The sequence below is a fragment of the Nicotiana attenuata genome, unplaced genomic scaffold (genome assembly GCF_001879085.1).
Source record: "Nicotiana attenuata strain UT unplaced genomic scaffold, NIATTr2, whole genome shotgun sequence".
Taxonomy (NCBI): domain Eukaryota; kingdom Viridiplantae; phylum Streptophyta; class Magnoliopsida; order Solanales; family Solanaceae; genus Nicotiana; species Nicotiana attenuata.
In genome coordinates, this window is record NW_017670626.1 from 334237 (window position 1) to 360376 (window position 26140).

Here is a 26140-nt window from a genome sequence, read left to right on the forward strand (position 1 = left end):
ATACACCAACTAAAATTGGGATTGAATCCCATGAATGCTGGAAATATCAAAGGTGAATGTGGGCCCATTCACCTGCCATGTATACCACATAAGATGAATCTATGAGATGGTTACATGTGCGATTATTAATAACCCGCAACATGGTGTTTGCGAGGTAACTTGCTCAATAATTTAATTTCGAGCATAATTTCCAGATTTTCTATTCAAGAAGTTCATCTTGATAAGTTGGTTTACATCACAATTAGATTAGCAAAATAATTTACTAAGTGCCTCCACTTAATAGCTAAACTATTGCTTATGAGAACAAAGTTATCATCAGTTTGATATACGTTATATACGAAAGTATATTAATTTCTCCCCTCACAAGTGGTTCAGGGTCAGGAACCAAATAATTTCATCTTATTATTATTGATGTGCGGTGTATATTTTGATTAACACCATAACGCACAAAGATGAGTTCTCAAAGTTGAGGAAACAAGTTATTTTTTCTAACATGAGGGGGAGACAAGATACAACAGTTGAGAAAAAGTTACATGGAATGAATTATCATTTATACATCTAGATCCCCCGAATAAAATAATATGAACTTGAAGTTCATAAAAGGATAATTCATGTGAAATTTATTGCAAAGCATGCCAGACGCATTTGCTGACCCAAAGAAAGTAACTATATTCTCATTGCAAATGCTCCTATTAGAATAAGTCCTAGAAGGACAAAGTCTATAGTACGCTTAAAGCATATAGACAAATCGGTTTCAAATAAACTTCTTGATAAAGAAGATGAGCAAATGATCATAATAAGGAGGCAAATGATCTAGAAGATCACATGACATAACACTTCATAAAATCTCAAGAGAGATTCAGGTACCTGAAAATATGAATGAAGAGATCTCTATGTTATGTCTTTATGAAAAAATATTGAAAGTGATATAAGATATTTTTCGACGACATCTATGATAGCACTAAATATATATATGAGGATCTTAAGTCTGAAGAAACAATTCGAATAGAATTAGTTTCATATGAAAGACATGTAGTTTTGAACATGTAGTTCAAACACTTGAAAGTATAAAGTCAATGGTATGTGCAATCAGTTTTCGATATCTTATATGTCTAGCATGACATGAAAAATTGATATGCATCTAAAGTCTATTTATTTGGCTTATATGACTTAACAATCCCTGAAGGATTTAAATTGCTTAAAGCATATAGAATTCATGGTCATGAAGTACTACATCCTCAATGCAATTTGTGCACAGAATGTATCTTGCTATAACTATATGCATGATAATATGATAGCAAGAGTTTTCACCTCTATGTGAAGATATTGAAATGATGATTCCAACAAGATCATATGAAGACAATACATCTATCAGGGATGATGATTTCAAGGTGAAACAAATTCGTTGAAGTTAATATGGCTGATATTGTTTATCAAATATCTACCAACGATCTTTTGAAGATGGTGCACAAGATTGGAATGCAAATGCTTAAGGATGTGAATTGATTCTCTCATCAGGGGGAGTTAATACGCGTTGTACTCTTTTTTCCTTATAAGGTTTTGTCCCACTGGGTTTTTCTTGCAAGGTTTTTAACGAGGCAACCAAAAGGCGTATTGTTAGATATATGTACTCTTTTTCCTTCTCTAGAATTTTTTTCCCACTGGGTTTTATTTTAGTTAAGGTTTTAACGAGGCACATTATCTGTTAAATAGACATTCAAGGGGAGTGTTATAAATAGAATTGTATTTATGGTGAATGTCTATATTTAGAGAGATTCTAGGGTTCATTGCTTGGTGGCTAAGTCACCCTCTCCCTATAAATAGAGCGTTCTACTCTATTGTAATTCATCCAAATGAATAAGAATTCTCTCCCTCTACTTTTTTTCTGCACTACTCTTCTTCTTCTTTTATTGTTTTATAACAATTTGTGTGTTATAATTGAGTTTGTTGAGTTATATTAGGAGTCTATTATTTTAATTGATTCACTTTCCGTTTAAAAACAGTGTAATCCCCTGTTTCACGCCGTGAATACAGTCGAATACAATAATATGTCCAGCTGTAATCCCATGTTTCACGGCATGAATACAGTCGAATACACTCGAATACAAAAATCTGTCTAGCTGTAATCCCCTGTTTCACGCCTAGAAATGCTACTGTATTCATGAATACAGCAGCTTAAATACATCGAATACACTCTAAAAAATCTAAAAACATAGCTTTAGGAAGTAATATAGTAAATGGTAGCTACAACTAGCTAATAACATAATGGTTTCTAAAAGTTTCTCTCTGTTCACGATTATTTAAATAGTAAGTGACCCGCTTTAAGAGCCAAAAGCACAATTAAGGACTAAATTCGGAGTTTAATCCAATGGGTCTCTATTTGGTAAAAAAGAAGAAAGAAACAAATCAACAATCTAGTAAAGAGCTGAACCTCGACGACGAAGTCAAAATTAGTGGAAAATCCTTTTCTCATGAACAAGCCAATTAAATGAATACTGGACTACAAACTTAAACCAATAAAGAAAGAAAAACAGAGCTTCCAAAAAAAGGGAAAAGCCAAAAACATGAAAAAGATACTCTTGATGGAGACCAATCTCATCCAAATCCTTATTTGGCCATCCCTATCTTGATCGACATTGAAAGGCGCGCCAAAAATAGCAACTACCTCCTATTTCATCCAATCACATTCACCCACGTTTCACGCCGTAGATCATCCCACGTCACACTAACGTTCCGTAGAAACTATTTCAACTCTTCTCCAAACTCCCTTCAACATTTCCAACCTCCATAACCATACCACCTCTTTCTCTTTCTCTTTCTCTTTCTCTCTCTACCTATACATACAACGATTCTGTATCTATACATTCATTCCATTCATTGTTTTTTTCCCAAGATTCAATGGAGCTTCAAAAGATCAGCTCAAAGGGTGTCCAAAACACTGAAGAAAATCAAGAAACCGTAAACCGGCGAATCCAACGGTTGACTTTACATCTGAACCCGGTTCAGGACATCACCCCGGTTCACTTAGAGCTGCTAACGTGCGCGTCAGGGAAGGCGAAGGTGATTAACGTGAGCACTATAACACTGTCGGAATACATGAGAGGGAAGCATAGGGATATACAAGAACAAGTTTATGCTTACTTCAATTCAAGGCCAGAACTTCAGACGCCAATTGAGATATCAAAAGATGAACACAGAGAATTGTGCATGAAACAGCTTGTGGGGTTGGTAAGAGAAGGTGGGATAAGGCCGTTTAGGTATGTGGTTGAAGATCCGGCTAAGTATTTTGCTATTGTTGAAGCTGTTGGAAGTGTTGACATGTCACTTGGCATCAAAATGGGTGTTCAGTACAGGTTATTTCTTTTTTCTACCCCTTGCTTTTATTTTTGTCTGATTTTTAGTATTTATTGTTTTGCTCCTCTGTTTTGTTTGTTTGTTTTTATTGTTTTTCTCTTCCTTTGGTGGGAGTTAGAGGATTATGGAATTTAGCTATTTAGGTTTAGTTGGTATGATCGATTTGGTACTGAGTAATATCATATTTTGAATTTCTTTTACTCAATTCTTTGTGCTGAATATTTAACCAGAAAGATCAGAAAATAAAGGTAATACTAGTATAATTTGTGAAGATAGTCTAATATCTGTCTTTTCTTCTCTTTCTGTGTTTAGTTCCTGTTATTAACTTTGAAGTTTTTGTTAATGGAAATTGATCTTGCTTTGATCAACAATATTGTTGTTGTTTTCACTTAGTTAAACATATCTTCGTCGAATACAACAAGGAGGCAATCATTGGTATAGAAGGTTGACGGCATAGCCATGGGTGGATTCAACATGAACCCAGTAGTTTTTGCCCAGATCATGTATATTTATTAAGAATCTACTAAAAGTCTATAAATATTTGACTGTGAATCCAGTTATTATAGTATATTAACTTGAGGTCGCTATAGGAACCCATAAACTTCAAATGCTGGATCCGCCTCTGGCAGCATAGCCACCTCAGCATACTTGGGAATTTTGTCATTAAGTTGAACCAAGTTGTGCTATTACACGACTAGGCGTTTTCTATTGTCTTCCCATTGAACTAGCAGCCATACTCTCCAGTTTACATCGATGCCACACAACTTCCATAAAAAGGGGATAGCTACAAATGCTTTCTTAGCAACTTCAGCACTCTTGCTTGTTTCATTCCTTACAATGCCTCTGATGAAGTTTCTGAAGATCCTTTTTGTGGTTTCTATAGCTTTCAGTTGAGTTCAAGAGCAGTAATAGAAACAGAACAGATAGTCTTCCTTTTGAATAAGATGGTAGGGACCAATCTGATTCTTATATTCTCATAGCAGATATTTACATAGGGTTCTAGTCAAGGCCTTGATCCGCTCTTTCGTGTTTATTGAGGTAAGCTAAGGCTTAGACAATGTTGCCAATCCACGTTAGTGATAGCCGTATCTCCCTCTAATCCACACCAGAATAAATTGAGCTTTAGGACTCTCTTATCTTCAATTAATTATCTTTTAGGCAATAAGGAAGACCTGAATGCGAAGAATAACAGACTTCAACAGCTTACATTATCCAAGGGAAAAAAAAGATTCTTAATAAGGTTTTACAATTGGACGTGTACAGTTTTCTGCTTTTTTGTTATTATGTGCTAGTGATTTAAGTTCCTTGTAAAAACGACTTGTGACCATGCTTTGCTTGTGTCCAATTGCCAACTTCATCTATTCAAGTATGCGAGAGCTAGAAAATGTTGCTTCTCAAAATGCATCATCCAAACCTTAAGCCGGTTGGTGACAAAGAGTGCCCTAGTAAAACTTACGTACCATAGGGTTGTTTTTGCTAACTCTCCGTTTGTTACTGTGTATTTCCATTAAATGATGTCAACGTGGTGTAATTTTCTGTTAAAGTTGCATTTGTTTCTGAATCTCTATTACCTATAGCAACTATGATGGATCTTATGTTTTAAGTTTCTCGTTAAAAGAGGTAATAACAAATTCTTACCTGACTGGACTTTCAATGCAGTCTTTGGGGAGGTTCTGTTATCAACTTGGGAACTAAAAAGCACAGAGACAAATACTTTAATGGTATAGACAATATGGACTACCCTGGCTGCTTTGCAATGACAGAACTTCATCATGGTAAAGTGTGTTGTACCACTTCTTTTATTATTTTCGCTTTCACTATCAACTTCCATCTTATAATCCCTGGTAAAAGTCTGTAATGTTTCTGATGTTCTTTGGTGCATTTGCACTACACATACAGTTGTTTTAGTACCTTTTCTCCTAAGACTATGCAATTTTGTGAAGGGAAATGATATTTGTCTGTCACATAAATAGCCAAAGTAGTGATAGATCCTTTACACATTGGTCAGTGCATATAAGAAATGTTGCTAGGAATTTGCAAGGTTAGTCTGTTCTGTATTTGTCTGTATCCATGACTTATTTACAGCATTATCTAAAGAAATGTTAAAGATCATTTTGTCGTTCTCATTTGCATTAAAAGAATATTAAGGCAATATCACTGAAATATCTTGAAGTTGAAGATGCAGTTATGTATAGACTGGGCATCTGATGAAGTATAACATCCATAAGAGTTCCGCGTAATTGAATTAAAAGACTTACCATATAGTGCTGTTTTTTTCCCGATAATTAGGACACTTGGATTTAGTCTAATTTGTTTTGATCCTTTTGCTCATCAGGTTCTAATGTTCAAGGTCTTCAGACAATTGCCACCTTTGATCCTCTCACAGATGAATTCATAATTGACACGCCAAACGATGGGGCTTTAAAGTGGTGGATTGGTAACGCTGCTGTTCATGGAAAATTTGCAACAGTTTTTGCAAAACTGATGTTACCAACTCATGATACAAAAGGTGTTACCGACATGGGTGTTCATGCATTTATTGTTCCGATAAGGGATATGAAGACCCACAAGACACTGCCAGGGGTTGAAATACATGATTGTGGCCATAAAGTTGGCTTGAATGGAGTAGATAACGGTGCATTGAGATTTTGCTCAGTAAGAATTCCACGAGATAACCTTCTTAATCGATTTGGAGACGTCTCACGGGATGGGAAATACACTAGCAGCCTGCCTACAATTAGCAAAAGATTTGCTGCCACACTTGGAGAACTTGTTGGTGGTAGAGTTGGCCTTGCGTATTCTTCTGTGGGTGTCCTCAAGATTGCTGTTGTTATTGCAACAAGATATTCTCTGTTACGCCAGCAATTCGGTCCTCCAAAACAACCTGAAGTTAGTATACTTGACTACCAATCTCAGCAGCACAAGCTTATGCCAATGTTGGCTTCAACTTACGCATTCCATTTTGCTACACTGCATCTGGTGGAGAAATATTCTGAAATGAAGAAGTCTCGTGATGAAGAACTGATAGGGGATGTACATGCACTTTCGGCAGGGCTCAAGGCCTATATCACTTCTTACACAGCAAAGTCATTGAGCACATGTAGAGAAGCTTGTGGCGGCCATGGTTATGCCGCTGTCAATAGGTTTGGAAGTTTGAGGAATGATCATGACATATTTCAGACATTTGAGGGTGACAACACTGTTCTTCTGCAGCAGGTTCATATTTTGAGATTTCATGTTCATGCCCTCTTTCATACTGAAAGAACTGTTCTGTTTCTTAATGATTTTAAACAAAATATAATTAATGACTAGGGTGTAACAAATTTTTCTTATGATTCAGGTAGCCGGTCTTCTATTGAAGCAGTACGGGGAGAAATTCCGAGGTGGGCAGCTCACTGTTACATGGAACTACCTAAGACAATCCATGAATTCTTACCTCGCTCAGCCTAACCCAGTAACTGCTAGATGGGAAGGTGAATCTCACCTACGAGATCCTAACTTCCAGTTGGATGCTTTTAGGGTGAGTATTTTGTGGTCATCTGGTTGAGAGTGCATATTGGCATACAACAATATTGTATATCTAACTAAGCTTTAACTGCTCCTTTTCTAGTATCGTACATCGAGATTGCTTCAAAGTGTAGCTATCCGGCTTCAGAAGCACTCCAAGACTCTTGGAGGATTTGGTGCTTGGAATAGATGCTTAAATCACCTCTTGACGCTTGCAGAGTCTCATATTGAATCCTTCATCCTTGAAAAATTCATTGAAGCTGTCAAGAAGTAATTCCCAATCACAATTTGAGAAGCTTGTTCTTTCCTTCAACTAGTATTTGTCTAATTATCTCCTTTTCTACAGTTGCCCTGATGAAAGCTCTCGTGCTGCCCTAAAACTCGTGTGTGATCTTTATGCCTTGGATAGAATCTGGAATGACATAGGAACTTACCGCAATGTGGACTACGTGGCTCCTAACAAAGCTAAGGTGAGAATCTAGGGGAAATTTTCTGGAACTACTGTTACTTCATCTTAATCTCTAAAATCTAACAATGAATGCAACTTAAAATGTTCAAGAGTATTATTTTAGAATGTCTGAATCAAATTGTAGATTTGCAGTTTAAGTATGGTTTCTTATGCTCAACATGTGAAGCGAGGTTTACTGTGTGTTTGACCCCCTTCATTGTAGATACTATAGATGTGTAGTAGTTTTGTAAACCCCCATACTTTGATACCTATCTAAAGTGAATGGTGCTTGGTGAATATGTGGTTATCTTAGAAGTTGAATGAGCAAGTAGTAAACCTTTTTTTAGATTAACTCTCTCAAGTCAGGTCGATTTTCTTTCATGTCTGACCATCAACTTTTGATTAACAGGCAATTCACAAGTTAACGGAATATCTATGCTTCCAAGTTAAGAATGTCGCAAGGGAACTCGTTGATGCCTTTGATCTTCCAGATTATGTTACTCGCGCTCCAATTGGTGTGCAGGCTGCATCAGAAGCTTATTCACAGTATACTCAGATTGTTGGTTTCTAGTTTTTAACAAAAAGTGGGCGGTTATCTTTTCCTGTTTTTGTTTTTCATCGTCGTTTTCACTGTTCAAAAGGTTCCCCTTTGTCAGTGAATAGTGGGTAGGAGGGAAGAAGAATACAGAAGGGTGGTTAAGAGGTCCCGTATAGATATACTAAAATATGTATCCTCCATTCTTTAACTTGGTGTCAAGCTCCCTGTATCACTTTTATTTTGGTAAGAAAGCTTGATGAACACTTGTTGCATGAACTATTGTCAACGAGTTCTTAAAGGCGAAATTCTCTAATACATTAAATAAACATGGAATAGGTGATCTGAAGGAGCTGTTTACACTTGGCATATCTGTTTTCACCATCATTGTTGAGTGGAATCTCACATGTATTTAAGCTTCTCAACTAGAATATCTTTTGTGAGAGATGCAATTGCCTACAGGAGAAGCTCTTTGCATTTATTCTGGCATTGACCATTTGAGCTTATTCAACTTTTTATTGCTGGACCACTTGAGAAGTGGTTTACAGACCTACAGGAGAGTATACTCTTTGTAGTACACTTTCTTTGTTCTAACTCCACATGATATGCCACATGCTGTAACATTGACCTCGACAAGAGCAATTACGTCTAGTTGGATAAAAATAGGTTAAACATAGTACAGAAACAACAGTGTCTTAGTGAGGGATTGAATTAATTACCTGATCTTATGTATGACATAAAGCCAATAAGTTCCCTTCGTTGTGTAGTTTTCAAAGTTGATGCAACTCATAAAGACAATAACTGCTCTCACGACTCAACTCCAAGTGAGTTAGGATCGATTATATGAATTCTTAGATCCCATTTAAATTCACCTAAGGCCTACTAAAAGACTCCTAGAAAACTACATTAACTCACATATAACATTGCTGGACGTATAAATACTCTGATGCAACTCATAATAGATCGGATATTTAATGATTAAACAGATTGCTGAGTGCAATTTCCAATTAAACCAAGATTGTTGTGTAGTAACCTATTTTTCACCAAATGGAGAAGGGATAACCTTAATATCATTCTTGATGTACAAAAATATACTTTCATAACTTTAAAAGTAAAAGTAAAGCCAATTATGCAATCATATACTAAAGGCTCTTGGTGGTGGTCGATAGTTCAAATATGCATTTCGAGCTGTTTCACATTTCTGCCTGATATCTTCACACATCTTCAAAGAAGCCTCTGAAAACTTGGTCAGACGGTCCAGAACTCTTGTTAAACTGGAGTGTATGCAATTCAAATTAGACGACTTCTCGTCGTTCTTCTCTTCATCTTTTGCCTCCGATTCCTCATTCCCTGTATCAGGAGCAGTTTCTTTCTTTTGCAGTTCCTCAGAGTGGTGTCCAACAGAATGCCGTAGGTCATACAAAAAGTCTTTGATTGCATCACTAAGCTCTTCAGAAGGCAGAGATTTAATCCCAGCTGACCAGTCGCGGCAAAGCACAAATATTGGTGGGGCCAGAACTCTTCGAGGGGAAAATGCTCTTCTACCTTTGGTTCGTTCACGTGGATGCAGAATGCAGTTTTGCAGCCAGCTGTTAAGAGCTTCCACATATAATGTATGGCTGTTAATCCAGTCAGCAAAACTCAAGCCAAAACACTCTACATCATCCTGCAGCTGACTCATAATCTGCTTTTGAGCGTCACCCTGAGGACTTGAGGCCGAAGCTTTCGCATGGTATGCTAGAGAGATGGTTATATACTGCGCATGATGGCATTCAAGCATTGCTCTCCACATTCGGATCAATCTGCATGGAGCCCAGATATTACGAATCTAAGTAAATATAATATCACACATACAAGGCACGTGCACGGACAGATGGCCCAAGAAAGAGGTTTAAATAAAATAGTTCCTCAAATTAAAGATGTCCAATAGCATGAAAAACTAAAAAAACTATCATCCTTACCCTTGGATAAGTTCCAAAAGTTGAGGCAACAACTCTTCATCCCTCATTTTCTCTATCCGCTTTGATATTGAATCAACTGAATAAAGAGCCACCCTGATGCGTGAATGGAGATCTTTCACCACTGCCCGTGTTTTGTCAATTATTTGGGTGCTAACATCTTTGGCAAATTGATGCCTAAGTTGGTTACACTTCCGATCATACTCTCTTCTGATTGACTCAATTGCCTACAGATAAAAGAGGAGTGGCAGCAAATGAGCTTCATAACATGAAAAGGAGAACTTATTATCTTCTATTCAGCACAGGATAAAAAGAAAATTTGTTAAGTATCTTTTATTTAAATACTACAAAAATGACATGCCTTCCTCTATACTTCATCTTCATTTCCCCAAGATTCAAGAACAGTGATGAGGTGCGAAGTACAACAAAGCCATGGAAGGTCCAGAAACCAAAATGAAAATGCATCTTATCAATGTAAGTATTTCCAGGTCTCAGGTTACAGAGCAATTCAGCTATCAGCCCTAAGGGGCAGATCAAACTGGATCTCTGGAGAACATTGTGCAAAAATTCCTCTACATAGGCTATATTCTGTAGTTCAGGATGGCTATTGGGAAGAGATACTCAGCTTCCTAAATGGTGGGTCTTTTGACCACCACCTGTTATGTTCAGAACCGAAGATTCTGTGTACTCTTTTGTTTTTTTAAAAAATGGGGAAATCTTTTTTCTTTTAAAGGCTGTACACAGAAATGGGTCATTAGCTGCTAAATTTATCCTTATCTCAAATTCAGCTGTATTTTACTCTACAAACCATATTTAGCACCATTTGTTGGAGTCGCTTGAGCTGTAAATTCTATCTCCCTGAGCTTGTCCTGCGCCAATGTAATTTAAATAATCAGGACACTCAAGTTTTTAGATCAGTACCTTCACTTCATCATAAAGTTTCCTCTCCCATGCATATACTCTGTCAAGGGTAGATGAGTGGCTTCCAGCGATCATGCAAAAATCTTCAACAAAATCACTTCCACTATCATCATTGTCATCCTTACTATTAAGAGGATTCCTCGATGAAGATGATCTTGATGATGTGGTCCTCTTCCAGGTAATCACTTTTGTTACATGGTCTGCTTCTGCATAGCACTTGAGAATTAAAACAGCAATGAACGCGAAAAAGGAGTAGCAGATACTTGCTCAGCTATAGTAAAAATTATAAAAGCAAATGATTTTTGTGAAAATGACCTGTTGCTAGCAAATTCATGGACTACAACCCAACCTGAAACACATAATTCTAACTCCATAATCAATTGTGTCTAACATTACTCCAAAAAACTTTGATACTTATTTATGCTTTCAGTTCCATTAATAGCAAGTTGTGATTTAACTCCTCTATTCGTTGGAGCAGAATAAAACTAGAATTTCTTGAATTGTGAACATTTCAGCCTTCACTTGAATGTACGTTAAAAAAACTTCCATTTTGTGACGCCCCTAACTGTCTGACACCATTCTATTAATAATATTCGTTTAAACTTTCACAAGTTTTAAGAATTCAAATCACTTAATCAAATTTTGTAAGTTGATATAAGATTTTTCCATTGACTAACTTTAGCTATTCACAGATCAAATTAACATCTTAAACTCCGTACACCATCAAAGGTTAAGATTAGTAAAGAAGAAACTCCATGAGTCAAAGTCATTGCCATCACACGCTATAACCTAGGACACCTCAGTAATCTTCTCCGAGTAAACCAAAAACTAAAATTTCAACCAAGGTAACTACCTCTGAATTCCCCAATCTCGCTATTGGATCACAACTCTCTGCATCCATCCCCCACAGCCTTCACTGTATTTTGTTTTCTCAACATTTTATTCTCTCTCTCCTCACCTCTCTTATCCTGTATATAGGCACACATCTCTCCTGCTTCCTTCCTATTTCGATCATTTTTATACCCCTTTGTTACTTCAATATGCTATACACATCGCAATCAGCACCTAGACAACAATCCAATTACTATAGCCTCCACCTCAATCAACAAGACATCGATCCGTCCATCTGCCACAGCCACTTGCCTTCACCACCAGCTTTCCCGACCAAACCTGACAATGCCCACTCCACCTACCCAAAACCCAGCTAGCTCAAAGAAGGAAAGAAGACAAGAATTATGTAGGAAGAAGACTCAACTATGACTTAAAATGACCATGAAAGAACAAATAGCCTCTCAAAAGAATTGTGGTGGATGCATGTACTGCAAAGTTTCCCACCGGAACTCTCTTGCTAAATCTGTCAACATTCAGACTTAAACACCACTTGATAAAATTAAGGTTTAAAGCGTTCCAAAAGTTTAAGATCAACCACTTGCTTCAAGTAAGCTCAGAAAATTGATAAACATTTAACTATTTTACTCAGTGTTGTCAAAGGCGAAAAGCTCTAAAAAGCGCTCTACGTCTATTTGGGCTTTAAGCGTAAAGCGCACTTAAAGTGTGGGCTTTAGTTAAAAAAGGCGCAATGAAGGAAATAAATAAAAATTATATGTAATTCAAGAACAAAGTAAAGAGAGTCGAAGCGCCCTCCTTGAGCTTTTCTGAGCTTTAGGGCTTAAGCGCGCCTTAAATGAGCCTTTGACAACACTGATTTTATTCATATTAAAAGCAACTGTTTTGAAGCAAAAAGCCTATCATCTCAATCTTTAAGCCTCAGAAATTACATGTTGATGTGATAATCTCAGTAACGCTAAGCCTTCATGAAGTAAACCCAAGTTTACTACCAGAGAAGTAATACAAGTAAGTAAATCCACAAGCTCTGCAATCTAAAACCTGAACATAGATTGACGTTTCCTCTTTTGAGGTTCTTGTTATGTTTAACTAAATAACCAAATTGGCAACTTTTAAATGAAGACGCGACTCATTAATTCGCTCAAGGAACTTACCACCAGACATGTTTGCACCCGTTCTTCTGCAGCAAATTGGGCCCATGGTAGACAAATAGGTCGACACTGATGATTTTCCTGAAGAAGGAATATATTAGAACTTGACTATATATAAGCAAACACATTTGAATTTCAGTAGGTAAAAGATGCAAAAACCAAAAATAAAAGAACATTTTTCAATGTCTCTAAGAGATTAGTTTAGTTACCTTTGGCCTCAGAATACCCAACTCGGATTTTGTTAGCTTCGAGCATTCTTGAAATCTCTTTCCCGGATTCAGATGCTCTAAAGAATCGATGTTCAATGTCCTTTATGCTAGAAAGAAAATCTTTGGCCCTATGAGTTATGAACTCTGAAGGATCCTCTCTTTCGTCCACTAAAGACTTGTCTCCCCTTGAACCAGATACTGTTTTACTAACAGAGCCATTCGCTTTCTGCTCACTGCTCACATTCTTGGCCTCACCATCAACTACTTGCTGACTAGTGTTTTCACCCCTCTGAGGCATAACTGAACTAGAATCATGAAATTCCAATTTACCATTACTTCTAGGTTCTGATTTTGGTGTCAAAAACTCTTCTTGAATCCCATTATCACCATCATCATTATCTTTTTCATCAAAGTTGAGTTGCCTACCATTATGTTGTGTGACAAACCTAAAGCTATCATTATCAGTAGGGTCAAAAAAATCCCAAGAACCTGAATCTGGGGGTGGTGGAGGGGGTAGTGGGGTAGAGAAATCAACATCATCTACAACATACATATTGTTTCTTGAGGGTGGACTCAACCTAACAGTAACAGCAGTAGGTCCAGAAGAAGACCTCATATAACTCAACCTAGTAGCAATAACAGGAGTTGGCGAAAGGGGACTTCCATTTAACACAGGGGAATCTGAAACCCCACCAATGTGAGATGGTGAAGGTGATGGATATGAAGAATGTGAAGGGGTTTTATCAAGCTCAGTAGCTGAAGTTGTTGATAAAGATGATTCTATTAAAACTTCGGCTTCAGCATACCTCCTAAGAGCAATGCCTATATTTCTCAAAGATTGAACATATGAAACATGTGCAGCTGCTAATGCATACCTTGAATCAACTGCTTGCTTTATAAATCTTTTCCTTTCTTTGCATAATCTTAGAGCTTCACTCCTCTCTGATTTTGAGCTTGTTGCACCCATTTTTTATACAAAACAAATTCACAACACCCACTTCACAAAATTGAACCTTTTTACCATCCTCAGTACAGAAAAAGCAGATTTTTCCCGAAACACTAAAACCCTAACACCAAACCTAAAACCCTTCTTTTATCAAATGTGGCCCAAAACAGAATTTGGAAAAAAGGGTAAAAACCTTTCTTCAGTCTTCAGGTTTTACCAAAATGTCCTTAAAACCCTAAACCTGAACTTGAAAAACAGATTAAACCTTTATACGTAGAGAGGCAAAGACAGCAGAGTCATTCAAGAGACGAGTGAAACCCCAGAAATGGGAAAAGACTATATATTTGTGTTTAAGAAAATGAAGAAAAGCTAAAACGGAGTGAAAAGAGGCAATGCTGAGAAGAGAGAGTTAAAAGAAAAAGAAAAATCTGTAAGCCCATAAAAAGGCAACCTGAATAGATTGGAAAATCAAATGGAAACGATTAGCAGCAACCCATGCATTTCAGTTCAGCTTTTTAAGTAAGTGTACAGAAGGAGCCATACTGAAATGATGATAAAAAATAGGGAGAGAAGAAGAAGAAGAAGAAGAAGAAGAAGAAGGAGGGAATCTTGTACAGTTGATGCATTAGCCTTGGAATGTGTGCGTGAATGCTACTTTACCTTCATATTTTTCGAGTTTCGACCAAATAATTAACAAGGTTAAATAATGTTTGTTCTTATGGTCATTTACACTCCTTTATAAATTGAGTTTAACAGCTTGTTTGGATGGTTGTTACTTGTATTGTATTATTATTTTAAATATAATATTTATTTTGATTGTTATTCAAATTTTATTGTAAAAGTGTTATTTTTTGGAATAATTGATTTGGCGTGATCGTGCCGTTTTCTTATTTTTTTCTCTCACCTTGCCCTTTTATATTATTAAATAATTTTATTTTATATTTTACACAACCCTTTTATATATAATTATACCTTGTACCTTACTTTTTCTTTATAATATTGCAAGTTTATTCTTCCTATTATTGGTGCACGACTTCATGAAACATGGATACAAGGGTGGTCAACTGACCACCCTTTGTCGAAAAATTGCATTATGTACATAGGTAAAATATTACGTTTTAGAGGTATATAACACATATTGAACACCCTTTATCGGAATTTTTTTTCACTTTTTTAAAATTTGAACATCCTCGGAGAAATTCCTAGCTTCGCCACTGAATGCAATATTACACATTATGAAACGATACAGAACAACCCTACAAATCTAATATACACCTTATCATGTTTATCTTTACATGTTATAGCAGTTAATATATGTTATGTATAAGATTACAATTCTACGTTTTATATAGAAGATTATTTTACTTACGTGATCTAATGGTATAAATTTTTATTTACTGTTGTGTACATAAATGAAATTCAAATTGATTAATACAGTTTTTGGTTTCTACCGGGAAAAAAATTTGGTTGTTTGTTTTAAGTTTAAAGTAAATAATTTGGACTAAAATCCATCAACCTCCCATTGCATATTAACTTTTGGTTCTGAGACAACAGTATGTATTATTGGGACTTGGGAGTATGCTCCTAATTTTATTATAAACTTTGTCTAACCTAAAAATTGGAAAATAATTAAACTTATAATGTGGTTTTAAGGACGCATAATTTCACCTAATACCAATTGATAAATGTAAAGATTAATAAGAGTTTGTTTGGAAAGCCACCTTATAATTGGAATTGGTGTAATTACTAGGGTAGTAATTACACAGCCTAGTAATTATACAGTTGTGTAATTACGATGACCTGTTTTTAGGTCATAGTATAATTACAGTGTAATTACAAGTTTACTGTTTGGTTGCACAAGTGTAATTACACAGTTAGATTAAATTTTAAATTAAGTAATTATCAAAACTTACAAATAAATATNTACGTTTTGTAAGAACATCATGGAATTCATGTTTGATAAAATAAATTAATATTTATAAATATAGTGCCATAACATTATTCAAATGTTGACAAAACTAATCTACCAATTCTAACTAAAAAATGAACAACATGCAATGTGAGTCAGTACTACAAAACAAGTAAATTGGAACCATGAATATAACACAATTTCAAAATTCAAAAAAATAAAATAGTTTAACTTATGTCAAATTCCAACATAATAATAGTAAGTCCCACTGCAACTTAAGATAGGAAACATGATAAGTTTATAACCATATTTAACAACGAAGTTCCACTTTAATTGCATCACTCATTATATGCCAAGCTTATTAATGACTCATTATTTCTAATATTAGGAGGTGTAGTTTAAAAAAATAGAATAATAAAATAAATAAAAAATAAAATATAAGCAATTACATGGAATCACAAGAAGTAAAGATAGAGAAATAAAAGATAAATAATGTACAAAGAAAATATTTTAAAAATTCAAAAGAAATTAAAAAGTAAAAATAAAATTAAAATAATTAAAATAAAAAGTTATAAAGAAAATAAATTAAAATAAGAACAAAAAGGAAAGAAACTAAAAAGCAACCTTGTAATTACACAGTGTAATTACCACCAATTCTCACCTCCCCCTTGAGAATTGAAGAGTGTAATTACACCCCTCCAATTACCCCCAGTTCCATGCTGACCAAGTAATTACTTGGCCAAACAAACATGCCAAACTTTGTAATTACACCTAATTACACTCAAATCCAATTCCAAAGTGGCTTTCCAAACATGCTCTAATAGAAATTAACAATAATATAAAACAAACCAGTGTTTGAACGGAATTCAGCCCTCGAGCTTGAATATCCTCGAACTGATTGGTGCAATAACAGTTAAAAATATAACAATCTAATGTATAAGAATATGAGCTAGAAAGTATTGTATTGCTTTGATATGCGTGAATGTAAGGTATTTACAAAATGGTTAGAACCCTCTTTATATAGTAGAGGAATCATACCTATGGTACAACTCTAATTATGGAAGTTAATCCCATGATTAGCCTAAACAACCGCCTTTGATTTGATATGTTCCGAGATTTCCGCCATGATCTTCGACCAGTCACAGATATCTCATTTTTCTGTTATTGCGCTTTGCTCGAAGTCTGCCCTATTTGGTCTCGATTGCTACTGGCCTCGATCTCGACAGGTACCTCAATTCTCGAACTCGGTACCTTGTCCTCGTGCTTCGGTAAATCCGCTGCGGGGCCGACCTTCGATGCAACTCCCTGGTCTCGATCAAATAGTAGAATTGGGTAGGCCCGATTTTAACCATATACAGATAGTCCCCTCGTTTCTTGGAATGTAATGAGAAGAAACGAATTGAGCCTTCGATTTTGTACTTCGTCCTGTCATGACGTCATCCTCGTGACATAAGCGGCGAAAGTGACTGAAACGTCCCGTCGATACAGTTCCCCAAGTCATTAATGAGCGTCAGTTGCTGGTCGGCCACTAGTGCCTTTGAACCGTCGCCGCGAATCCCTTAAATAAGCCCCCTCTCTCATTGATTCAATCTTTACTTTCACTTTCTTCTAATCTCTTAAGCTTTTACACCTCTTAAGTCCCTCTTTTCTTTAGAATTCCCAGGGTTTGTTGTTAATCTCCCCTCAAACACCAAGTCCCGTCGTCTCCCTTCCTCTTCAAACCCACACAAAAATGGCAAAAATGTCGAAAATTGTTCCTCAAAAGGAAAAAGTTTCTTCATCGCGGCTGGCCGGCGATAAAATACCTGTGGCACCGCGCCTTGAGAAGTGCGTTCCCGGGGGGTGTGTCCATACTTCCGACTTCATGTCGAGAAAACTTCATCGGTCCCTAGTCGATGCGAGCCAATGTCGAGATATATATGCTCGATAACTGAGAGCGCCCTTAAGTAGGTAAAGGAAGACTGCCATTGGGAAGATAAAGAAGTGGTGATTTCGTCCCCCGAAGAAGACATCACTACTTACGTGGAAGGGTTTCTAAGTGTTTACACTTACCCTTTTACGCTGGGCCCTCTCGATCCCGTCATCGTCGATTTTTGCCGTCAATATTAAATAACCCTAGGTCAAATCCATCCCTCTTTTTAGCGGATTGTTATTCTGCTCCGATTATTTGCTAGTAAAGTTGGGGGGATGTCTTTCACCCTCGACCATCTCATCAGGTTGTACAACCCTCGTCTCTATCGAGGCAGGTTAATAAGGCTTTAGCGTCGGGCTACCAAGGTGTTATTCTCGAGCACAGATAAGGACAAGGATCGAGGATGGATGGGATGGTTCGTTCGGGTGAAGACTTCCGACCTAATATCGGCCGAGAAGATGCCATTTCCCGAGAAATGTAATATGAAGCGGAAGTACAATCCCACCTATAGCTTCCATTTATGGTTTTGTTACTTTTGCTTCTTCTCATCGACATCCCTTTCTACGATGTAGCGGTCTCTTGGATGCCTGGTGCAATTCCTAACCTCGAGAGCTGGGTTCGGGACCTGGCTTCAGACTCTTTGTACGCTGAGCACTCATGGCGTGATTTGGCAAGGGGCCGATGGGAGGCCAAAAATCATGGTAAGCCCCTTTTCACGTATTTGATGATTTTTCGCTAAAATATTTCTTTTCATACTCACTTGATTTCCTTTCATACTGGCCTCGGACAACATGCTGTCATGAGGCCTCCGTCAGGGGAGGAGAAAGTTTCGCCCCCGGCCCGAAATCGGCGAAGGATAACAAGATAAAAAGGGTCTCGACCTCCGAGGACCCGAAGCCCAAGAAAAGTAAGGCTCGTAAGCTGAAGAATGACACCGTCCCTCTGCCTGTTGATGTAGCTTAGCGGCTAAGAGAGGAAGAAGAAGAAGATGAAGACGACGGCTCCGTGCAGGTTTCCCGAGTGAAGAAAAACATCGAGGCCCCAAAGGCCGCTGAGTCGATGAGGGTTGAAAAAATTCAGCCTCGTACCGAGGAGATCTTGGAAGAGGGCCCGGGCAAAGTCCCCGAGTCGTCGGAGACTGAAGCTGCCTCCCGCCGAAATGAGCAATCGGTGGGTATGCCTGAAGGGGCCGGCTTCGAGGCCCTTCGAAATGAAGAGAACGCAACTTACTTGGGGCAATAGAAATTTGCGATTCGATAACCCTCCCTACATTTTCTGAGGGGGCAATTTTGGAAGACAAGGCCATGGGGAGCCCCGATGTGGAAGGAGCCCACGGAGGGGAGGACCTTTTCCGTGGTTGCTTTACAGGAGTTGAAGATGCTACCGACCTGAGTGAGGCATCGAGTCTCTTTGATGAGGCTTAACGAATCCTAAGTCGGGCAAGTCTCAACATCAATATCACACTTGTATTTATTTCTTCTTTTCTAATTTCCTTTATTTTTTCTGCATAGGCCTTGACACTCCATCGGGATGCGTTTTCTAAATCCCGAGCAGTGTTGAGCTGATGCAAGGCCAATCTTCAAAGGCTTACGGAGGAGAGAAATGCCCTCAAACTTCTCAGTGGGCAAAAAGAATAGGAGATCAAGGACCTCCGAGTCGAATTGTCCACGGCTCATAAAGAGAAGACCGACTTGATTGAGCAGGTAATGAAAATCTTAGAAGCTCAATGTACCAGTTCGGGGACGACGACTAATACCTCGATTTTACAGGTTTAGCAGAAGGCCGAAAAGATCAAACAACTCCGTGAGGAGGTCAACATTCTGAGGGCGGAGACCTTTGGTGGAAACAAAACATGGACTGCCTTGCCTCGGAGAAAGATGTTGCTCGAGCCCAACTGTCATCGGCCAAAAGTCGGCTTCAAGGCCTGAAGGAGGAAAGCTCAGCTCAAGCCAAGAAAGTAGAGGAGCTTGAGGCTCGGTTGGCCGCCAAAATTGGAAAGGTTAAATCTGAGGCAGAAAAAGTAAAGGCTGGCGCGGAGGCGATCGTGGTCGTCTACCGATCTGATGTTGAAGCTGCTCAAGCCCAAGCAAGAAAATCTGTCGAGGCCGCTCAAAATCGAGCTTTTTGGATTGCCGAGCATGTCAAGTGCCAGTCTCAAAGAGAAACCCTTGAGGAGATTCATGCTTGTGGCTTTAACCTTGCTGCCGAGATCGAGAATGCGAAAGAGCTTGAGGCTGAAGACAAAGCGTTGCTCTCTTCTGATGATGATGATGATTCCGGGAGCGTGAGTGGATTCGAGAGCGGAGGAGATCGTGATGGCGAAGATGTAGCTCCCGAGGAAAATTAGGCACTTAGGATTTTCTTTCTTTTTTGAATTTTTGTGTAGGATCCTGATCGGTTCTTATAAATATTTTCATATATATAAAAGATCTCTTTTCTCTCTGACTTGTCTTTATTTAAATTTCTGACTTTTGCAAATTCTATATCGTCCACTTCTTGAAAACTTCCTTCAGTACGAGGTTTGGGAAATTTGATCGAAGTCGGACTAGAGTAGTCTTTATAATCGAGCGAGTACTTGCTCGAACTCGAAGTAGGATGACCCTTAGGTTTTAGTTGAGTGAGGATGACTTCTCAAACTCAAAAAATGGAACGGCCCTTAGGCTCTTAAATTAGGTTGATATGGCCTCAAAAGAATGCCTCTTTTCCCTTTTCGGCTTAAAAAAGTTGATCATATAACTATTTGTTATGCCTTAGCATGAAATAAGGTTGTTCGAGAGTTCGAACAATCTGGTACCCATTAGGGTTTTCGAGGGTTGATGTTATCGAAGCCCTTTAGAATTTTACCGAGGGTAGCCCTTTTAACCGACTTTGTGAAGATATTAGAAGGCCTGTTTTATTACGGAATACGGACGTCTCCGAACCGTGGTAGTTTGGTCGTAGCCTTTAACTTGGGATTTGCCTCTTGGGCTTATTTCCCGATTACACTTCGAACTTGGTCAAAGTGTCAGTCCCCGAGTGGGGTGTCCGTGGCCTGTAAAAATGAGAGTTGCCTTTTTAAGGTCTTATAATCTCGAGACATTAATAAGTCGATTACATTAATTTTCCGGACAGCAGTCCCCGAGTACGGGGTAAGTTATTTGAACTTCAGTTGTGATTGGCCCTTAAGCCTGTTTCCGCAATAGATCAAAAGTATGAAATCGTATAGTAAAAATTTCCTTAAGGCAAGAAATATTTGGCAAGGGAAAATACTTTTCTTAATAGATCATACATGCGTACATGTTCGCCTTTAGGGCTCGAGTAATCTAGATGGGCACGGTTCGTTTGATCGTTTGGCCTTTACAAAGTTTTACCTATCGAGACCCTGTTGACATGAAGTACCTTCCTTGTAGCAAAGTCAACATTCGAGAGTGATGCCTGATAATAGGTGAATTTGACTATAATCATACCTTAAATAATTACCTTCTTGTGTAGTTTTAATGCTAAAAGTGATGACAAAATGCTCTTATTAGTGCTTTTCATGATTTGTAGGTGATATATGTATAAAGACGGCTAAGGAGCAGTTTTGGAGTCAAAAGTGATGAAAAAGAGGCCAACTGTGAAATTTCCTAAGTGACCCGTGCAAAAACAGGCCGAAGATTCAGAGAACTGGATCCACCGCGGTTCCACCGCGACTGCGGCAGAACCGCGGTGGGAAGCAGCTGCAGAAGTTCAGAGATTCCACGAGGGTGTTTGGCCGCGGTTCTACCGCGACCGCGGCAGGCGCAGAAACTTCAGGGACCAAAGTGTCAATTACGGGATTTTTAGACCTAAACCCTATTTAAAACATTAGACTTCGCCCAAGAGAGACATATATTGATTTTTTAGGTTTCTTAGCAAGGAAAAAGATTGTGAGAAAATACTCTAAACATCTTTCTTCTTTTCTTTTGATTTTATGATGAATTCAAGCTTAGTTTATGTTCCCATAGCCATGAGTAGCTAAATTCCTTGTCTAAGGTTTTGATGGAACCTATTGGGTGATGAACTTCTTGTTTATGTGAATACAAATTGCTAGTTTAATCTTTATTTGTTCAACTTCGTGTTCGTTGTAGTTAATTGATAGGATCCTCAATTAGCTGTGCCTATTTAGTATGCATAACTTGGAAAAGAGTGCATATTTAGGGTATTGTTGAACAACACCACTCCTAGATTATTAGAGGAATCTATAATTGCGGGTTTAAAGGCGGGATTAGGAATAACGAGGCCTTGGGTGAAATCTAAATTGAATTGTGCTAAATAAAGTAAGCTAGTGTATCTCGGGAGAGTGCAATAGTAAATTACTGTGATTACTCGGGAGAGATTTACGGTAAGATTAGCGTTCATGATTGATAGAGATGTGTTGGTAAATTTGTACGAGCATAAACAGAAGGGATTCCATCAAAGGGGAAATCATTGCCTTAGCTTTTTCTCATAATTGTTTACAACCTTATTAGTTTAGTTTACAGCTATTTAGTTACTTGCAAGCTAGTTGTTAAAGAACACTCAACTGAGATTTGAATATTTGGGAAGCTGGTTCAGAAGACTTAGTGGGTCTGAAGATAGCGGTTGATAGGTTAACTCTCTGTGGATTCGACCCTGGGCGTAATACTCAGGTTATATTTGCAACGTCCGCAGAGTCCTTTTTATAAGGCATAGTTGGGCGTGATCAATGCCCCCCAGTATTTGAGGTTGATTGTAAAAAAGCCTCGGATACTGTTGAATTGCTCTAAATTAGCACAAACAATGGTTGCCTCATTAAAAACCTCGCCGGAAAAACCCACTTGGGACAAAAGCCGGTCTAAGGGAAAAAGAGTGCCACGCGTGCTTTCAGACCTAAGGACTTTGTGATGAATATTCCTTCGATGTATTCGAATGAACACCTGCAATTGGTTAGTACAAAATGTAAGCGAAAATGCAAAAAGTCGTACCTTAGCAGTAATATCTTTTGAGGAGTGATATGTTCCGATTGTTTGGTAATTGTTCGCCGTTCATCGTGCCAAGTTTGTAGGATCCCTTTCCGACGATATCAAGGACCTGATACAGTCCCTCCCAGTTCCGGCCATGTTTTCCTTCGTTTGGGTCTCGAGTATCGAGTATTAAAGTGTCGAAGATTGTCCTTCGATTGTAATACCTCTCGATCCGCTGTTTCTATGCGGCCATTCGAACTAGGGCGGCTTCCCGACTTTCATATAGCAATTCGAGGCTCATATTCATAGCCTCGTGATTTGACTCTTCCGTTGCATATCGAAACCTAAAGCTAGGTTCCCCGACTTCGATCGGGATAAGAGATTCGGCACCATAGACTAAAGAGAACGGTGTTACCCCTGTACTGGATTTCGACGTTGTTCGATATGCCCAAAGGACCTTGGGTAATATTTCTCTCCATTTTCCTTTAGCTTCGTTCAATCTTTTCTTCAGACTTTGGATGACGGTCTTGTTTGTTGATTCGGCCTGTTCGTTCCCACTAGGATGATACGGCGTCGATAGGATCCTTTTTATTTTGTGGTCTTCGAAAAACTTTGTCACTTTTCTGTCGATGAATTGCTTTCCATTGTCGGATACGATCTCGGCATGCATTCCGAATCGGCATATAATGTGGTCCCAAATGAACTCTATGACTTCTTTTTCTCTGACTTTCTCGAAAGCCTGTGCTTCAACCCACTTAGAGAAATAGTTAGTCATAAACAAAATGAATTTAGCTTACCTAGGGAAGATGGTAGAGGACCGACGATATCCATCCCCCATTTCATGAACGGCATTAGAGATAGGACTGAGTGGAGTTGCTCTCCAGGCTGGTGGATCATCGACGTATACCTTTGATATTTGTCGCACTTTCGAACAAATTCTTTAATGTCATTTTCCATAATCGCCCAATATTACCTAGCTCTGATGACTTTGTGAACCAATGACTCGGCGCTGGAATGATTTCCACAAGTGCCCTCGTGAATTTCCCGCAGAACGTAATCAGTGTCTCCTGGTCCCAAACATTTTGCTAATGGTCCATTGGACATTCTCCTATACAGTGTCCCATCCTCGGCCAATGTGAACCGTGCGGCCTTCGTGCGTAGAGTACTTTATTCTTTATGATCCGATGGAAGCTTCCTGTTCTTTAGGTATTCGATGTATTTATTCCTCTAATCACAGGTTAGACTTGTGGAGTTTATTTCGGCGTGTCCTCCTTCGATTACTGACCTCGAAAGTTGTATGACAATCCCCGAGCTATTTTATTCTCAAGGTACGTGCTGTAGGGTTCATTCTTTAAATCGATGTAGAGACACTTGTAGTTTGTCCAAGTACCTCTGCATTCGATCTTCTCAAACCTCGAAAATTCTATTGACTTGATTTACCACAAGTTGGGAGTCGTACTTGGCCTCGATGACCTCTGCTCCCAAGCTCTTAGCTAGCTCGAGGCCTGCAAACATGGCCTCATACTCGGTCTCATTGTTAGTTAATTTCGAAGTTTTGATAGACTGTCTAATTGTATTAGCTGTGGGTGGCTTCAAGACGATGCCCAGCCCGGACCCCTTCACGTTCGAAGCGTCGTCTGTGAAGAGGGTCCACACCCGATTTTAACAATAGTTCCTTTTTGACCTCGGGTACGAGGGCTGGCGTGAAGTCGGCCACGAAGTCTGCCAAGATTTGAGACTTGATGGCCATTCGGGGTTGATACTCGATATCGTACCCGCTAATCTCGATGGCCCATTTGGCCAATCGGCCCGAGAGTTCGGGCTTGTGCAAAATGTTGCGAAGGGGGTAGGTGGTTACAACACAAATTGGGCGACATTGAAAATATGGTTTTAGTTTCCTAGAGACGCTTATTAAAGCAAGCACCAATTTTTCTAAGTGCGGGTACCGGGTCTCGGCTTCACCTAGGGTCCAACTAACATAATAAACAGCAAATTGCGTACCTTTTTCTTTTCGAACAAAGACCCCACTTACCGCTATCTCCGAGACCTCTAAGTATAAGTAAAGTTGCTCGTCCGCCTTTGGGGTGTGAAGCAATGGCGGGCTCGACATGTATCGTTTGAGTTCCTCCAAGGCCTGTTGAAATTCCGGGGTCCATGCGAAATTGCTCTTTTTCTTAAGCAGTGAGAAGAAGCCGTGGCTCCTGTCTGAGGACCTCGAAATAAATCGACCCAGGGCGGTTATGCGTCCCGTAACCTTTGTACAACTTTGACATTATCAACAACTGTGATGTCTTCGATTGCCTTGATCTTATCGGAGTTGATTTTGACTCCCCAATTTGATACCATAAAGCCGAGGAACTTGCCCGAACCAACCCCGAATGCACACTTCTCCGGGTTAAGTTTCATGTTATACTTTCTCAGTATGTCGAAGGTCTCCTGCAAAAGTTTCAAATGGTCCTCTGCTCGCAGGGAATTAACTAGCATATCATCAATATAAACCTCCATTGATTTACCTATTTGTTCTTCGAACATTTGATTTACTAGGCGTTGGTAAGTAGCATCAACATTTTTAGTCCAAACGGCATTACATTATAGCAATAGGTGTCGTATTTAGTGATGAATGAAGTCTTTTCCTGATCCTCCGGGTTCATTTGTATTTGCTTGTACACGGAGTAGGCATCAAGAAAACTAAGGATCTCATGGTCGGCCGTGGCATATATCATGCGATCGATATTCGGAAAAGGGAATGAATCTTTAGGGCATGCCTTATTTAAATCCTTATAGTCTACGCACATTCTAAGCTTGTTTCCCTTTTTAGGGACTACGACTGCGTTTGCTAACCATTCGGGATATTTTACCTCCCGAATGGATCCTATATTGAGAAGTTTTGTTACCTCGTCCTTAATGAATGCATGTTTTGCCTCGGACTGGGGCCTTCTCTTTTGTTTTACCAGGCGGAACTTCGGGTCCATGCTTAGTCAATGTGTAGTGATCTACGGTGGGATCCCTGTCATATCTAGGTGGGACCAAGCAAAACAATCCATGTTATTTAAAAGGAAATGAACGAGTTTTTTCCTGAGCCCGGGAGTTAACCCCGTGCCCAGGAATACCTTTCGGTCAGGCAGGTGCTCAATCAGTACGATCTATTCTAGATCTTCGACCGTTGACTTCGTTGCATCAGAATCATCGGGGATTATGAAGGTCCGAGGTATCATATATTTCATCATCCTCAAAAATTTCCTGCTCCCCTGATCGGGCCGAGGCCGGTGAATGTGGTTGCTATTTGATTTCCTGCTTTTCCTTCGACTTCGATCCCTTTGTTGTTGAAAGCGCTAATACTGGTACTACATCATCGATTGCAAACATTTCTTTGGCAGCGCTGCAGCGGGTATTTCACCATACACCGTTTTGATCCCTTCTGATGTTGGGAATTTCAAGACTTGATGAAGTGTCGAGGGCACTGCTCTCATATTATGAATCCAAGGCCTTCTGAGCAACATGTTGTACCTCATATCACCTTCC

The 26140-nt window shown here is 38.8% G+C and overlaps 2 protein-coding genes across 2 annotated transcripts; one reads left to right on the top strand and one right to left on the bottom strand.

Moving 5' to 3' along the window:
- Positions 1-2736: 2736 nt before the first annotated feature.
- On the top strand, positions 2737-8193 carry LOC109241670 (acyl-coenzyme A oxidase 2, peroxisomal). The gene is made up of 7 exons (XM_019408430.1): positions 2737-3353; positions 5014-5129; positions 5690-6570; positions 6695-6874; positions 6965-7131; positions 7208-7331; positions 7719-8193. Exons 1-7 carry the CDS (start codon positions 2899-2901, stop codon positions 7878-7880), a joined length of 2085 nt encoding a protein of 694 aa, XP_019263975.1. The 5' UTR covers positions 2737-2898; the 3' UTR covers positions 7881-8193.
- Positions 8194-8814: 621 nt separating this feature from the next.
- Positions 8815-14568, bottom strand: LOC109241671. Its single transcript, XM_019408431.1, has 5 exons — positions 12930-14568; positions 12724-12801; positions 10724-10929; positions 9806-10029; positions 8815-9646 (listed from the first exon to the last, which is right to left on the bottom strand). The coding sequence occupies exons 1-5, from the start codon at positions 13894-13896 to the stop codon at positions 8980-8982; spliced, it is 2142 nt and encodes a 713-aa protein (XP_019263976.1). The 5' UTR covers positions 13897-14568; the 3' UTR covers positions 8815-8979.
- Between the last annotated feature and the right edge of the window lie 11572 nt (positions 14569-26140).